Raw genomic sequence first — 16,297 nt, forward strand, 5'->3', positions numbered from 1 at the left:
AGAATAGTACTGAGTTATGCCATTCTAGCGGATGTGCTGCCGTGATGCTTCCCTCGAAACATAGCACAATTTTTTTTTTCACAAACCGCGAGGAAGGTGGCGAAAGAGATGAAAGAGAATGCTTAAACGTTAATCGAGGGTGTGCACTATGGCGAAGCAGTCATCGCTGTGCTTGGAACGTACTGAATGGAAAACCAGTACAAGGACAACATGTAACATTCGCAAGAGGCACGGTGGGTGGCAAAAACTCTCCACTTCTTCTCCATGACTGGGTCGCGAAATTGGCGTGAGGCATTTGATTTCTCGGTGACCAAACTCGATCGGCGTCGGCCGAAGGAGGCGTGTTCGATTGGGCAGCTGTCCTCTCCCTCTGATTCCCGAATCATGTTTGTTGCCACGCGACCTTGGAGTCTCACCGTATAAAGTGTACGGGGATCATTCATCGGTGACAGACGCTGCAGCGAGCCAATTCTCACGCTTGGTTTGCGAGAGATGGCTCGGTATACGCTCCGGTCTCCGCTCCGAGCTCGCTCGGAGAGGCCCGTTCTCGCGGAAGACCATTCATCAACGGTCTCCGGCTTCACGGGACGATTTATTCCCCGTATATAGCGGTGACCGGCAGAGAGAAAGAGAGAGAGAGAGACAGGCGATTCTTGGGCTCGCGCATGTGACGCCCCCAGATTAGCCGAGATGATGAGAAGAGAGCTGCACTTTCTGCATCGCACCCTCTTGTTTCTTAAATTTTATTTGGCTTTCTTTTTACTTCTAGTTTTTATCTGTTTCTTTACCGATTTTCATTTCCCAATAGCTGAGTCTCCAGATGAGCCGAATACTTGCGTCGCGCAACAGATAAAGCTCGGCCCTGTGACTCGAGCCTTCCGCGAGCACACGTACGCGCAATCGTGCGACACGATGACAGTCTGATGGATGACGGCGACCCGTTTTACGTTGGCGTTTCGGGACACGCTGTTATTTACTTGCACCCGAGCATCCTCGCTAGAGCAGCTGTTCTTTTTTGTTTCTGTTGGGTCCATTGTTTTAGCGAGGTGCTCTGCCGTTATTCCCTTCGTTATATCCGGGTCTGCTTTCTTTTCAACAGCTGTCGTCGAGTCGTCTTTCTTTCGCGCTCCATCCATTCGTTACTCGTCTTGTCATTTTCTTCATTTCTTTTTCGCGCCTTTTTTTTTTTTTTTTTTCATTTGACAGCTGGCCTGAGTGATAGCTAACGAAGCGACAGGCGGGAATTTTGATGCGATTCGTGTTGTGTTTGGAGCTATAATTTGGATGGGGAAACACCAAAGTGATGCCTTACGTGTACTGTGCAGTCCGCACACCAAGCTAATGGAAGAAAAACGGTTCTCGGCAGAAATGATAGCCGCTGTGCGGCGTTTGTTCGGGCGGAAACGCTAGGAAATTAGCTGCCTTTCCACGTCCGGACTCCCTTCTCCGTCCGCATCAAAGAGGGACCATGGTGCATTCTGCCTAATGCTGGCTGTGCTATAGAAAGGCTCCTGGACACCTAACGTGCTTTGTTTTGTTGCTTTGCGTGCAACATGTGGAAGGTCGCTTGTGACGTCCAAAAAGAGAGACATATATTAACCCAACGAGAATGAAATTTAGCGTCCAGACCCAAGCACTGAGCTGTGTGAATCACCTTATAGGAATGGGTCTGGTCTAGGTTTTTGCCTCTGAGTGTTCTTAATGGGCAGCGATGTCTCATTACACGCACATATTTTAATGGTTTGTACCCATTCAAAATGCGGTCGTCATAAATCGAATGCAACACCACCAACCTCACGTTCGTGGTTATGAGCTTGAGACAAAGACTGAGAGCGCGTGGATTTTGAAAAGGAATGCGTACGCTAAACAGTTTTTTTCTTCATCCTGCTTTGACGAATGGATTTACCTGATTGAATTGTCTCATTCAGCTCATCGAGCCGACCAACGCAGTTACACCGATCCCACCTGTAGCTCACAACAACCTCGCCCTTAACTCTGATCTATTCTGTTCTTATTGACAGAAAAACATTCACAGACCAAGTGCCTTTGTCATTTACGCTGAGATTTGCTATTCTGGAGAGAGGCTTGCCGATTAGTTCACCGGGCTTGGATGACACTGAATTAAATAGCGGTTCATTATCTCTGTAATTACCCAACTAATCAGTCCTCTTAAGTCTACAAGACATTCGACGAAAGCATGCAGTAAAGAGTTTATAAGGGAGACCACTTTATCAAGATTTACATCCATTTTTTCACACAATTCTCACTTGTCAAGCCAGGATGGGAAGCCGTTTCAAAACGGTTGTGAGCCATGGTCACATATTTCCCTCTTTACCTAGCAAGCCGTCTGACGTTGCCCTGCTGCACGGGTTAAGATCGCTGGTTTTGCATACTTGCTTGCATGGTTTCTTCTTTTTTTGCAGCTCTATATGTATCGCCGAGATGGCAAGCTGGAAGAAGCTAGAATTCTAATGCAATGGCCATCGGTTAATTAATATGATTGCCAGACCATTTCCTTGAGCAGGGGTCCTCGACACAATGTTATAAGTGCCTCGTGTGCTAGCACTTAGTGGATTCAGTCGCATATGATTCGTTACTCCAGGATAAATAAGTAACGCGGGAAGTTTAAACGTATTGTTGGCATCCGTGTGCTGGAACAGTCTGTCGCCATTCGTAAAATCCGCGTTCTAGTATTCACTAATTGCTGTTTCTTTACTTCTGAGCTTCGACAGTTACTTTTCGCTCGTTCATTCGTATAGCCCATGTGGCACCTGCTATTGCGTTGCGGCGGCGTTGAATTTGAACCATAACATCAGATTCAGTAGCTCAGAACAGGCACTAGTCCGCGAGCTTTACCGTCCAGTGTTTAAGCGCCTCGCAGTCGCTTTGCCTGCGCTTGCAGAATAAAACAAAAAGAACGAAACTGTTTAACTGCAAGCTGAGCTGCAGCGATCGCGTCTCCACACGCCACCGCGTCCAACACCTGCGCGGGCGACCGTGAAGTCGGAGAGGCCCTTTTCATTGAGCAGCCCTCATTGTTCATCATCGGCCCACCGAGCGCGCGATCGGGCTCTGCGCCGTTGTCCGGCGCGCTCATGCGGCCGACGTCACTTGACTGCTTCCATCGGTCAACGTCGGATTTCCGAGCCCACTCGTTCCCACCCCCACCCTCCGCCTCCTTTCACCGCCGCTGGTCACCGCCGCTCCCCGCGAGCTGAAAATGAAGTGTATATACGGTTCTCATCTCAGCCGCCGGCGTGGTACCGAAAACGGCTTGACCGCGTCCCTCATCAATGGAAACCCCCCTCCGTGCGCAAACAGTGGCTAGGATGAGCGAGATGATAAAAGCTGTGAGCTCCTCAAGCTTTCACGACTCAGCACTGCCAATGTATTTCCCTTCTTCTATGGGGTCATTTCAACACATTCTGCCCCCCCCCCCCCCCCCCCCTCCCTTTTTATCGCGCTGAGAGAAAATGGTTTCTCCTCGGGCTGTTGACTTTTGCGTATACCACGAACATTCCATGAGTCCACAGGAAAGCTTTTAGCTCTTAAATTGCATAGTAAATTCTTTTATGTAGCCAGGCTTTAGCTGCACATGCTCTTGGTACAGCTGCATAAGCGTGCGCACTTATCCCTCTTTCCCATAGAACACGGTATCAAAATGATAAAACATGCTGTCTTCGCAGTGGAGATTTCTGTAAGCGGCACGCTCAAAGCTTCGCCTCGCCGTCTCGTTTCCTGCGGCTGATTTACATAGACATACGCACTGTCTCCTTATCTGTAATCTTGCTAAACCCCCGACACAAGCGAAGCTTTCTCCCTTACTTCAATCTACTATCTGCATCCCTAGCCCAGCCCGCTATACAATAGTCTAATGCGCACTGGAATTCGTCATTGACAGCTGCTATAATAATGATAACAGAAACGTGGAGGATAACGAAAAGGGTTCAACTTAAGTTAAGGACAATGCAGCGAGCTATGGAAATGAAAATGGTGGGTGTAAAGTTAAGATATAGGAAGAGGGAAGAGTGGGTCAGGGAACAAACGCGGGTTAATTGCATCCCAATGGAAACCATGGAGAGGAAATGGGCTTGGGCAGGGCATGTAATGCGAAGGCAAGATACCCGATGGTGCTTAAAGGGCAACTGCAGCACTTTTTTTGAGAATTTCGCGACATTCAAGGATACAGATCTTTATAGGCTGCAGGTAAAGCATGCCAAGTGTTTTTTCACTAGCATTTAAAATAGTGACGTAATCGACGATTGAATTTTGCGCTTCTCCTCAATGCACCGGAGAAGTGCAGGGAAACTCAGCGTGACGTCATGGAAGGTATGATTTCAAATTACCGCTGTCGTCAGCCACACCCTGCCCTGACGCGTTAGACGCTGCCAAACAACTCTCGGCAGGGTTCGCCTTCGGTGGCGTTGGTTTTTTTCCTTCAAAGCACGCGTTTGTGCGTTGGAGATGTACCCATACCTTCGATGACGTCATCATGCGCCCCCCACTTGGCGTTGTGCGCTGCGGAAAAGCTGGAATGGCGTCCTGATTTTAATCGGCGATTACTTCACTATTTCAAGTGCTAGCCCAAAAAGACTTCGCATGCTTTACCTGCAGGTTTCACACATTCGACCCTCTTAAGCTCGTTGATTTCTAAAACCTATGCAGTTTCCCTTTAAGGGTAACGGAGTGGATTCCAAGAGAAGACAAGTGTAGCAGACGGCGGCAGAAAGTTAAGTGGGCGGACGAGATTAAGAAGTTTGCGGGGATAGGGTGGCCGCAGCTGGCACAGGGCTGGGCTAACGGATGAGCAGGGGAAGCCTTTGCCGTGCAGTGGGCGTAGTCAGGTTGATGATGATGGTAATGGATGCTAAACAACGCCGACATTCTCATGTCGATAATTAGAATACCAAAGATTCCCCGGTGATCGTAATGAATCCCATATGCACACGCATCTGGCACGCACACACATACCTACGACATTTCAACCGCTTTTTCACCAGTCCTGGTGTGTGTTGCCGTATAACTGAATGTTTTCGTCGCATGCCTTTTGTCTTTTATGATATTTTGATGCAAAGGAAGACTGTGCTCTTTACTAATCGCAAGCGGTGCGCAATTCAGCCTTTTCCACTGATAATTTATTGGTGTGTAAAGTAGTAGTATCGTGTTGTTAAAATCTGGCTAGAAAATGTGTCAGTGAGCTGCGCTTATTTGTCCATTGTCTCGCACAGTGCAATACTGATTGCCTGTTCTTGCTAGCTGCAAAGAGCCGCGCTGCTCTTAAAGAGACCACACTTGTGGACGTAAAACTCAAAATTTTGTTGTTTCATCTCCACAAGTGTGGGCTCCAGCCGCCGCCTAATAATACGGCTATTGGCTTCGTTTGACGAACACGTGGTCCACAAACTTTTGTCCCCGACTGTACCTATACAATGTCGTCTACCAGGCATCGTTTGCCGTGCCATGTCCCCCTCCCTTTTCTGTATGTATAACCGTGTGATGCGTTTAGTAGGCTAAGGAATGAAGGCAAAAAAAAAAAAAGAGAGAAAGACATGACACGCGTCTTATGCCCGTACCGGGCACAAATCCAGCAGGAAAGAAGGAAGGTGGGGGAAAGCCGCCTTTTATTTGCTTCTCCCGTGGGTCTCACGGCGGACGACGGTATAGTATAGCGGAGACACACCCGCGCTGAGCCTCGGTACATTCCATCATTATTGTTATTATTTTTCCTTCGCCGTTGCGCTTATGGTCGGGAGGGGGAGGAGGGGGGGGGGGGCAATAAAAAAACCGGGGTTGCCGCACCACCCTGCCGAGCGAGCGGAGGTGGGAGAAGAGAAAGAGAGAAAGAAAAAAAAAAGATGCAGCAGCGGCTCTCCGTGCAGTCAGCCTCGGCGCACGGCACGACGCGGTCGGTAGCTGCTGCGGGGATCCCGGGGTGGGCCCTAATCAAGTTAGCCATGAGGCGGAATGGGAGCAGCCGGAGAGTCGCTCCCATGAGACACGCGACCAGGAAAGTCGCCGCTGGCCCCGGCCGCCGACTGGCGAAGGACGCGGGCGCCTGGGCTTTGCGCAGCGGTCTCCTAGTCGCCGTGGCGTATATAAGACCTTATACACCGCGAGCGCCGTGTCACGTCCGAATCGCGACGCCCGCTGGATTATGGCGGGCAGGCCGCAGTTGAGCGGAGAGAGAGCGCTCTACTCCTCCTCTCCCTCTTTTGCTTTTCCTCCTCTACGTCGCCTTTCCTCCGCGTCTTTCGTTCCGGTCCGTAGTGATGTAAATAAGGACGATCCGGTAATCCCGCTTGCCTTCTTTAGGATATCACTGTGTTTGCCGCGGTGTTTCGTGTTTCTCATAATCTCTTTATGCGAGAACGCCGGTAAACATTCGCTTTATCTTTAAAATTTCAACAGACCCATAACTTTTTGTTTCCCATGGGTAAAGCTTCTTGAATAGCGTGTCAGAAATAAGATGCCTTTTTCTGGCTTATATTCGTGACTCTTATCTGTGATCCGATTTATAGTCATGACAGCATTCTTCCGGCGGTGCGATAAACGACCGCTGTTGGCCTAACGACCTGAACACGATCTCAGAAAAAGGCTGGAGTTATAAGGGAGTAATTACTCATTGACGTCCACCCAAACGCAGCCATGCGGCTACAAAGGAAAGCTATACAGCTTTCTCAGAAACTTTGTAGTTATAGAAAAATTCGTCCTGGTTCGGGGTTTGAACGCGGGACCACCGCTTCACCGGAGCAGTCGCTCTACCATAAGCTTGCCGTCCCGGTTAGCTCAATTGGTAGAGCGACTGCTCCGGTGAAGCGGTGTTCCCGTCCCGGGTTTGAACCCCGGACCAGGACGAATTTTTCTTTAACTACGAAGTTTCTGAGAAAGCTGTATAGCTTTCCTTTGTAGTCGCATGGCTGCGTTTGGGTGGACGTCAATGAGTAATTACTCTCTTATTACAAATCTACTCCACCTTGGGGGATTCCCCTAAACATTTGGTCAAAGGCTGGGGTTACTTCCCCTAGGCCTCACTGCGTCGCGTCTTGTAGGCTAACACGGTGCAAGCTGTTCAACTACAGTGGGCCATAATCCCATTAAACGCGGCTGGGCGACGCACCGTACCAGAAAACCATACCTGTGCGTCGTCCTTGTCGCCAGCGCCTTCTCATTTTTCGCTCGCGTTGTCAGCGTTAGAAAGAACCTTTGCGAATCTCAAGAATGCGCGGGGTCCGCCAGTGCTGGACTCGGGCTCACCTTCTCTCGGCTTAGCGGCGCTGTCCGCGGACCGTTATTTATCGCTCGCTTTTGCCCTCTTTACTTCGCCCTTTGCTACGGGACGCGGTGACCGTTAGAGAATTATGACCGGCGCCGCCTAGTGGTGCTCTCGCCTCGGTGGAGCTCTCTCTTTCTCTGTTCCTTCGCGGGCGCGAGGAAAAACAAAGCGAGCCGACGACGCGAGCGGGGTGGCTATTTGTTAAGACAGCGAGTGCGGCAGCCCGTAAAAAGAGCCGAATGGGCGGAACGTGACTTAGGACTCGCCGCTACCGTCGCCTCCCTACTTCTCGACAGTCCTTCCGCCTGTCCGCCGCTTATCTCGCGCCTTCGTCGGTTCCTTTTTTTTTCTTTTTCCTGCGCTCTCTGTCTTGATCACATTTCTCTCCGTGTCCTTGCGAAAGCGGCACGTGCGCTTCCTGCAAGCGCACCACATTTCTACTGCTGCTGACGCCGGCTGTGCAGTCTCGAGCAGCGATGCCCCTGTGAAGTTTGCTCTGCCTGCATAAGACCGGGCTTGCGGCAGTGCACGCTTTACAGGGGCATGTGATGTGAGGGAAAAAGTGGCAGCTTGCGAAATTCTGTTAGTCGGCTTCTTTTAAGGCGCTTTTCCAACCGAGAAGTCTCGTTGGCAGACTGCGCTCATACCTATTATTCTCCATACAAAACGTACAAAAGGGAGCGTAAAGACCGAGACGCTAATACTCCCTCTCTCTTCCCTCCCCCGCATTACGATCTTTCTGAGACTCCCTCCTCAGCATGAACAGCTTCTAGTTTCATTCTTTTTTATTGATTGATGATAAACTAGAGACAGCTACAGCTGCCTCGAAGGGCTACCAAACACTTGTCCTCTTTCGACAGCTTTTTTTTTTTTTACATGGGATCTCGAAGGAATGCAGTGACTGTTCACAGTTTGCATATATTAAAGAGGCATCACCACATTTTCGACTTCAAAAATAGCTGCGCGAGTGGCGTTTATACATTAGTTTTTTTCGTTCAATAACAGCCTTGCGTAGCAGCGAATCTGTAGAATTTCGTAAGTTGTCAGTTGAGGATGAGGGGAGGAGGGGGGGGGGGGCACTGCGAGTGTTCTAACCACGCACAAAACACGCCATTCGTGATTTTTTTTTCTGTTGAACACAAGTGACGGCATGTGCTTTTCGCTTTCGCGAGCGACGCTCAGTTTCCAAAAGCTTTCTTGCACAGATGCCACTTGACAGCTCTTTGAGCAGCCCTGCAAGGCAACATCCCCTCTCTTGCTTTCTTTTTCGGCTGGCGCCGGCAGGAAAAAGTAAAGAACAAAAGTTTGCTTTCGCGTCTCAGGTTCCCATCAACACTCGACTTCCCTGCGTTGGCTCCTATTTTTCAGGAGAAATTGAATTTGGTCCCGGGCAGAGAACGGTGGTGTCCTGGTTATTTTTATCGCCATTTCGCCCTCTTCTGGTCCTTCTTGCTCCTATATTTTATGGCCTGTATTTTTTTATTTCGTGAGATTATTTGTTTCTTTTACCTCGACGCGCTGCTGACGACGACGCGACTCGGTGACGTGTCGTTGTTTGTGGTAGCGTCGCTGCATTCCAGCACGCCCATGTTGATCAAGGCGACGGGCAGCAGGCAGTTCGGTTTTGGCTCCAGGGTACACAAGGCCCTCAGCTTTTATTTTTGCGGCACCATCCGCTTCTTTTTATGCGGTTTTTATGTCCTTTTGATCACCGTTGTCCTTCTTAGGGGCTCTTTTCGCTATTTTTTTTTATTTTCGCCGCGTCACCTTGGGGCGCATGGTCCCTGGTCGAGGACCCGCATTGTGCCTTCGGCGTTGGCTGGCCTTCCACTTCTTGAGTCGACGCGGGAGACCTTGATGTCGTTATAGACACCGGCTGTCTCGTTTCCTTTATTCACCGGCTCGCCCCACTTCCTATCGCGACGCTTATTTTTGCTTGCGAAGCTGATTCCGTTCATTCTTCGTGTCCTGTCTCTTGGGGCTACCCTGGAACCGAGCTGCCTTTATTTGGCATCACTGCGCTCTTTTTTTTTAATTTGCTGTTGTTTTTTTTTATCGCTGCGTCGCATGCCCTGATCATCCAGGCGTCTTTTTCACATGTTCCAGCGGTACGTTCAGGTTGCAGACGGCTGTTGCCTGTTCTGGATGCCTTGAAAACAACGCCTAATCTTTTTTTTTCCTCTCGTATTCATGGCAAAGTTTTCTAGACCTTCAGTAAGTAGCTTGCTTAACATGCAAGCATCGTCGTGTTAAACGTGACGAAAAAAACATAAATTGTTGTAGCGGTAATGCACATTCTCATGTTATTGGAAACATGCGAGGTGGAAGCTGTACAGTGTAGTACCATCACTGTTTAAACGCATGGCTTTGTGCTGATTAAATTTTTTAGGCTACACACTGTATATTCCTGCAAGATTTTGTTATATTTTCCTTCTTTTTCGTTAACAAACAAATAATCTCATATTGGCAGCAGCTTGTACTTAATCGCCAACTTGCCACACTGCAGCGGAATTTAACGGTCTTGAGCGAAGGAAAACGTCAGATCAAGTCCGCATGGTGGACTTATTTCAAGTAAAACGTTTTTGTGGTCACCTTGCATTAGCCGAAATCAGTCCAACTTGCTTAACGTGAGCGCGGGCATATTAATCCCATGGTTAAGCCGTGGCAGTCCGCTGGAGCGGGGTCAAGTGCAACCACTGTTTCCAGTGATGTCCTTGCTAGTATTGAGAAGTTTTGTATTTTGCTGCGTCATAACACATTGTTTAACTCGAAAGAACATCTTGGTAGTATCGCGCAGGTAGCAGCGATTGAAAAAGTGCATCATCGACATCAACCAAACGGCGAATATGTATTGTCTTCTCATTATCCTCTGGACGAAATACATCTACAGAAGATCTCAGTATTCGGAGTAGAAATAAGAGTTAAATTCGTTTTTGCGTGAAATCTGTTCCTCTACGTATTGCAGCTACCTGCGCATATTCCTCCGATCATGACAACTGGGGATTAGCTTCAGTCGAAATTGCCACTGCGCCACTAACCGTCGACTCTTTCTACTACTTTTACTCGTATAGAAATTTATAACCTTGTCTGCTTTAAGCCGATCAAGTCTGGAGATATCTTCGCACGCAGTAAATTAAGCATCCTATCTCGCTGCCACCTAACTGAGTGGAGATATCACAGACCGAACGCATGCGAAAAAGAAATAGGTTGACCACATGATAAGCTGAATATATTTCTTTTTGTTATTGTATTCTTTGATTACGTCAAGCGAGAGGCGAGGTGGCGCTGTAGTCCTCTCCGCTGGATTGAAAGTGAGTCCCCGGTGGCGATAAAAAGAACCCGAGGCCCGCGCCCCAAACATTGCCGGACAGTGGGCTGATTTTTCATCGCTCGGCGGTGCGTGATCTGCGAGAGCAGTAGTAGAGAGGTGGTCGTGGTAAAGTCGGGGGGAGGGGGAGGCGGGGGGGAGGGGGGGGGGGGGGGGGGGGGCACTTGACCGTCGACCGCCGCCTAGCGTCTGCCGGTCCGCTTTAATTGGGAACCGAATCCCGTGGGAGTCTGCCGGCTTCGCTCTCGGCCCGCCGCCCTTTGCAACGCCTCCCGCGATAAATGTGCGGCTGGACACGCGGGCAGACGCGCCGCGAAATAAAGAAAGTAAATGAAAGAAGGAACGAGCCAAACATGCACCGCGGCTTACACGTACACCGTCAACTGCGCAAAACAAAAAGCGTGAAGAAGGTCGACCGACCGCCTGCAACTATATAGCGCGAAACTCACGCTCGGCTTGTACTCGAAGAGGAGTCGATAAAAAACTCGAAAGAAAAGAGAGAAAGATCGAAAGAGCGAAAGAAAAAAAATACTAGAGATCGCGTATGAGCGTACAAGCTTGCGCGAACTGTCCGTCCGTTCGTCGTCGACGCGGTGACCGCACGCCCATAATGCGGTCGCGCCTGAACCGGCCGGCGCGACGGCAGCGCTGTATATAGCGGAGGCGCGACAGCGGCTGTAAACGTACCGCACCCACTCTTTGATCTTCTCGGCCGGCCATTTGGTTGGGCTGTCTCTATCTGGTGGTCCTCCTCGCTTTTGTACTGCAACGTTCCTTTTATGTCGAATCTTCTTTTTTTTTTATTTAGCTTCATTCGACGCTGTCGCCGTCTGGTGCCCGCGAGCTGCGGTGTTTGGGTGTAGCCGTGCGCTTGAGCGAAGCGGGACCGTTGCTGGGACGTGCCAGGCCGAGAGAAACTGTGCGGCTCCGCCCCTGGGCTTTGTTTTGTTTTTGATCTGCTTTGTTCATCTTCCCTTTTTTCCTTTCTTTTTTTTTCTAACCCTTTTTTTTCTCTCCTTATCGTTTGTGCCCGGGCGTGGCACGGTTTCTAACTCGCCGCCTAGACGTGACCGCTCCGTGTCCGGGCCACAACAACGAAGTCCGTGTTTGTTGTTGCGCGTCCGCCACCCGTAGTGTGTCTCTTGGTGCTCGGCTTCGTTGATGGCCGTGTTTTGGTTGCACTAAGCGACGAGCTGTGATAGGGTCTCCATTCGCAACTTTGTGCGGATGTGAACGAGTACTCCCTGTTTTGAACCAGATTCTGTGACCGTTGGTAGAGGCCCGACTTGTAGTCTAGGAGGAGACAGTGTTTGCTAGCCAATGTTGACTTCATGGTCCTGGTCGTCTCGTAGTTACCGCAGGCGACCGCTTAATGTACCGGTAATGGCATAAACGGAACACGCTATTGCTTTTTAATTGCAATTACGCCTTCCATGTCGGACATGAAGAAACATTATCTGCCCATGGGAAAGTGCAATGGCGTCCGCTATACCAGCCTGCGCATGTCACAGCTTCCAGGTTCAATCAGGCAACGCAAGAAAAATGTTACAAGGCAGTAGTGTTCTCCGTTTACTTTTGTCCGTGCATGTCCTATCAGCAACGAATGAAACGCGAACAAGAAACCTGAGGTTGCAGCACCAAAACACCAGCATATTAGCTCCTGGAGAGGAAATACTCGCGAGGTTGAGTAACACTTCCAGCGAAGTCTTCGCGCCTTCGAATTTGTTATAACTAGGGGTGTGCGAATATCAAATTTTTCGAATACGAATCGAATACGAATACTTGGTTCCGAATATCGAATCGAATATCGAATAATCAAGGACAGACGCATTTAACCACTACAAAACATTATTTGAGCACCCAAGAACATCACAGTTCAACTATTAGTGATGAAATGAACACAAAAGATGTGTGTGGCTGCACAAAAAGTATCAAAGTCTCGAACATTATTCTTAGGAGAGTGGAAATATCAGAGAAGATGGCTAGCACACAGCATTGATTAAGGCTAGCTTGCCATAAGCACAAAAGCGCGTTGCTGGGATGAACATAAAAGGTTGTTGTGAAGGAAAACCGGCTGCTCCACAAGGTCAGGCAGAAGTAGTTAGTTCCCTTCAATGTGAAGCGACTTCTCCAGCCACAAAAATGCCCTCTCACTTGGCACTGAACTGGCACGTATTGCGAGGTATTTCGTGCACAGCTCTGCCTATACCAGCTTCGCAGGTATAGCCTCCAAGAAGCTCACCAGCGTAGTCAGCTATTTAATGGCCCAACGTTACGCATTGCTCTGGGCGCTGCCATATTGTTATGTCTATGTAGATAGGATTTGCGGACCGAAATGAACGTCGGTGGTCGCAATATAATATTCGGCTGGGTACGAATATTCGCGCCGGGTCGAATATTCGAAGCAACACGAATACTTGGATCTCGAATCGAATACGAATACTAAAAATATTATATTCGAATTATATTCGAAAGTTTCGAATATTCGCACACCCCTAGTTATAACCTGAGCTAATATTGAGCTTCCCCTTGCTAACAGCTTCTCATTTTCTTATTCGTTCCTCACTTGTTTTTCTCGCGTTTCATTTCATGCTGATAGTACGTACAGTTAAACGCATAATTAAATTCTGTCTGGCCTCGGAATCTCACAGATGCTTGCCTCTAGCAGTCTGACACTTTCAAAGACGATGGACCCAACTTTAGCGCCGAGACATTTACCGTGGGTGTTGCAGTCGTCGTCTAGTCGCGAAGTCCGAACCGTGCTGTTCGAGCCTTTCCACTAATGAGTCGCATATTTATTTCATCAAGCCGCGCCTCTTCGGAGCCGAATCACGCGCGCGCAATTAGCTCAGCCCCGTCAGCGGAAGCGCCGTCCCTACTGCTGCTGCTGCGAAGTGGTCCCTGGTCACCTCGGCGATGCGGGACCGAAGCACCGTCTGCTCGGAGCGCCGGCGGCGCGTAAAAACCTAGGCTCAGTCCCCGCCAACGGAGCGGCTGCTGCTGAATAAGTAAAGCGGCCCGAAAATCGCCTCTACGGGTCCGCGGCAGCGTCGGAGCAGAGAGCGCGAAGTGGCCATCTGTGTAACGCTTAATTCGCGTCGCCTGGGCAGCCGCCTTTCGCTTTGTTGTTGTTGGTGTCGTTGCTGGGCGAGCTCGGTGCTCTCCGGTGCCGGCCGACGGACGCCCCTCTAATCAGGAGCTATGGCTTCCCTCTGCGACGGCACCCGTGCTTGACGCTGCTGCAGCAGTTTACACGAAACCGGCAAGACTCCGAAGCTGCTGGTGAACCTCTCGGCGTGGGTGTGCTACTACTAGCGCGCCTAGTTAACCCTCCAGTTTAACTCTGCTTAACTCGAGTTTCTCGTTCAGTAGCGGGCGTAGTCAGGCTGATAATGATGATGAGTGGGTGGACGACATCGAGGACGTAGAGGTGGTTAAAAGGAACTAATTCTGCTGGAGAGCTTTGTATTGCAGGTTACACGGCACTTGACATACACACTTATGCGGGACACGGATACTTTTTTTTTTCTTTCACCCATTTTGATCGTAAAGGGCTAACAACTGTGAACATGTCGTGATGAAACATCATCTACCACCAGCTCCAGGTAGTAATTAGTCCGCGGCGTGCAAATTGTAGAAACTCCCGTGTGGTCTAGACTTATTCACTATGGTGTCCCTCACAATCCACTGTGCAGCTGTATAATCAATCAATCAATCAATCAATCAATCAATCAATCAATCAATCAATCAATCAACCAAAAATCAACGCCGATGCCACAACTTTCAGGAAGGAGCCAAGAACAGCTAACGCTGTGAAAAGAAATGTTTTTGTACACATTAGGCCTTGGTGGTGCCTAGCACATTGTGTGTTTAATTTGTTGTCTCTCCCGTTTTAGTGTAAGCCCTACTGAAGTGTTTGTGTGCATCTGTCTTTCAGGAGCTTCGCTTCGGGGACGGTCTATGCCAAACTTCGCCGTGGACATTTTCGAGCAGCACCAAGGCACGCACATTCTACAGGTGAGCGCTGTTCTGTCACTCGCGTCTTTCCCTACGAACTTTTGACAAGCGATCGAAGCTAAATGAACGGCAGCAGTTGTATCGGCAGCATCTTCGACATATGCTTCAATGGAAACATGTCGGCCAAGTGATAGCGCATTTCATCACCGGCACGATTCGTGCGGACTGCATGACGTAAAGTCGAACACTGTCAATCTTAAATGCTTTGCTGATTCCCATTCCGCTTGACAGCGGAATCGGAAAAACAGAAGAAGGTTCGCATTCTTTGCTTCACTGACTAAGATTTGCTCTTGCGGAAGAAAATCGCCAATTATTTGAATGTCTTTCAGTGTCTGTGTGCGCTACATTTCCTTAAATTGCGTTAGCTGCTTTTTCCTGCCAGTTTTGCCTTTTTTTTTCTTTTCCTTGGAAATTTTGCACTGCAAGACTGCTGCATAGGCTATACCTTGTACAGCTGGAGTCGATTGGAAAACACGAATTCGCGTTCGATTCCGGCCATGGCGGCCGCATTTGGACGGAGGCGAGATGCAACAACGCCCGTATATCGCAAGTTAGCTCCAGATTATTTAAATTAATCCGGAGCCCTTCACTGCAGCACGCTTCGCTGCCTACAGTGTTTCACTAGACGGGAAAACGCCATTAATTACAATTACAGTTTTCCATTCGGCTGCACTGTGCCAAAAGAGCGGGCAGTATGACGATATAGCCGCCGCGGTTGCTGAGTGGTTATGTTGCTCAGCTTCTAATTCGAAAGAAGCAGGTTCGATCCCGACAGTGGCGGTCGAATTTCGATGGAGTTAAATGGCAAGTCAGTGTACGTTAAAGAATCCCAGGCGGTCTAAATCATCCGTAACCCTCCACTGCGGCGTCCCTCATAGCCTGTGTCGATTTGGGACGGTAAAACGTTGTTTGGTTTATGGTGTTTAACGTCCCAAAGCGACTAAGGCTATGAGAGACGCTTTAGTGGAGGGCTTTCGACCGCCTGGGGTTCTTTAACGTGCACTGACATCGCACAGTACACGGGCCTCTAGAATTTCTCCTCCAAAGAAATCCAACCGTCGCGGCCGGGATCGAACCCGCGACTTTCGGGTCAGCAGCCGAGCACCATAACCACTGAGCGACGTTAAAACGTTAAACCCCATAAACTCATAAGCTGAGAATGACAGTGTTCCTCGCAGACAAGCTGTTTAGATGGCTGCGCTTGCTTTTGGACTATGTCTGCACCCTTGCTGCTCTGGAAATTGCTGCATCTTATTTCAAGTCAAGCTCATGACTAAGCAACTCGGTCCGAGGGAAAACGTGACCAGTCGAACATACAAACAACGAACCGCCAAGACAACATAGCGTGCTGGTTGCATTCATGCCGGCATAGCTGGGAATGTACGCGGTATCACCGCACAACTGCTGACCGCGGCCTTTTTTTTTCTTCTTGCGAACGTAGAAGCTGCTTTGCTTCTGAACATGCTCTAAAGTCTCGCTTCCGTTTCCAAGCTCCCCGTCTCCTTCCCGGAATATTTGTCGAAAAAGAAAAAAAAATAGAAAGGAAGCGACTCAGCGCCTGGCGCATCGCATAGCTCGCGCCCGTGCAAACGTGACCCGAATCCTGTGTCTCGACGGAGTGAAGGCGAGACACGAACAGAGGCGAGCACCCGCGCCGGAACGAACCACCTTTGTTCGAC

The 16,297-nt window shown here is 49.4% G+C and overlaps 1 protein-coding gene across 11 annotated transcripts in view; it reads left to right on the plus strand.

Moving 5' to 3' along the window:
• Nucleotides 1-16,297, plus strand: part of trh (PAS domain-containing protein trachealess) — a 398,041-nt gene that overhangs the window by 365,750 nt on the left and 15,994 nt on the right. For 10 of the 11 annotated variants that reach the window (XM_089557222.1, XM_089557225.1, XM_089557223.1 and 7 more), the window contains one exon: nucleotides 14,539-14,618. In XM_089557222.1, coding sequence (XP_089413348.1) covers nucleotides 14,539-14,618 — 80 coding nt within the window. Of the gene's footprint in view, nucleotides 1-14,536; nucleotides 14,619-16,297 lie in introns of all 11 variants that reach the window. The other variant, XM_089557233.1, reaches the window with a different exon arrangement.

Source organism: Amblyomma mixtum, chromosome 8, assembly GCF_055824585.1.
Source record: "Amblyomma mixtum isolate Tamu chromosome 8, ASM5582458v1, whole genome shotgun sequence".
Taxonomy (NCBI): domain Eukaryota; kingdom Metazoa; phylum Arthropoda; class Arachnida; order Ixodida; family Ixodidae; genus Amblyomma; species Amblyomma mixtum.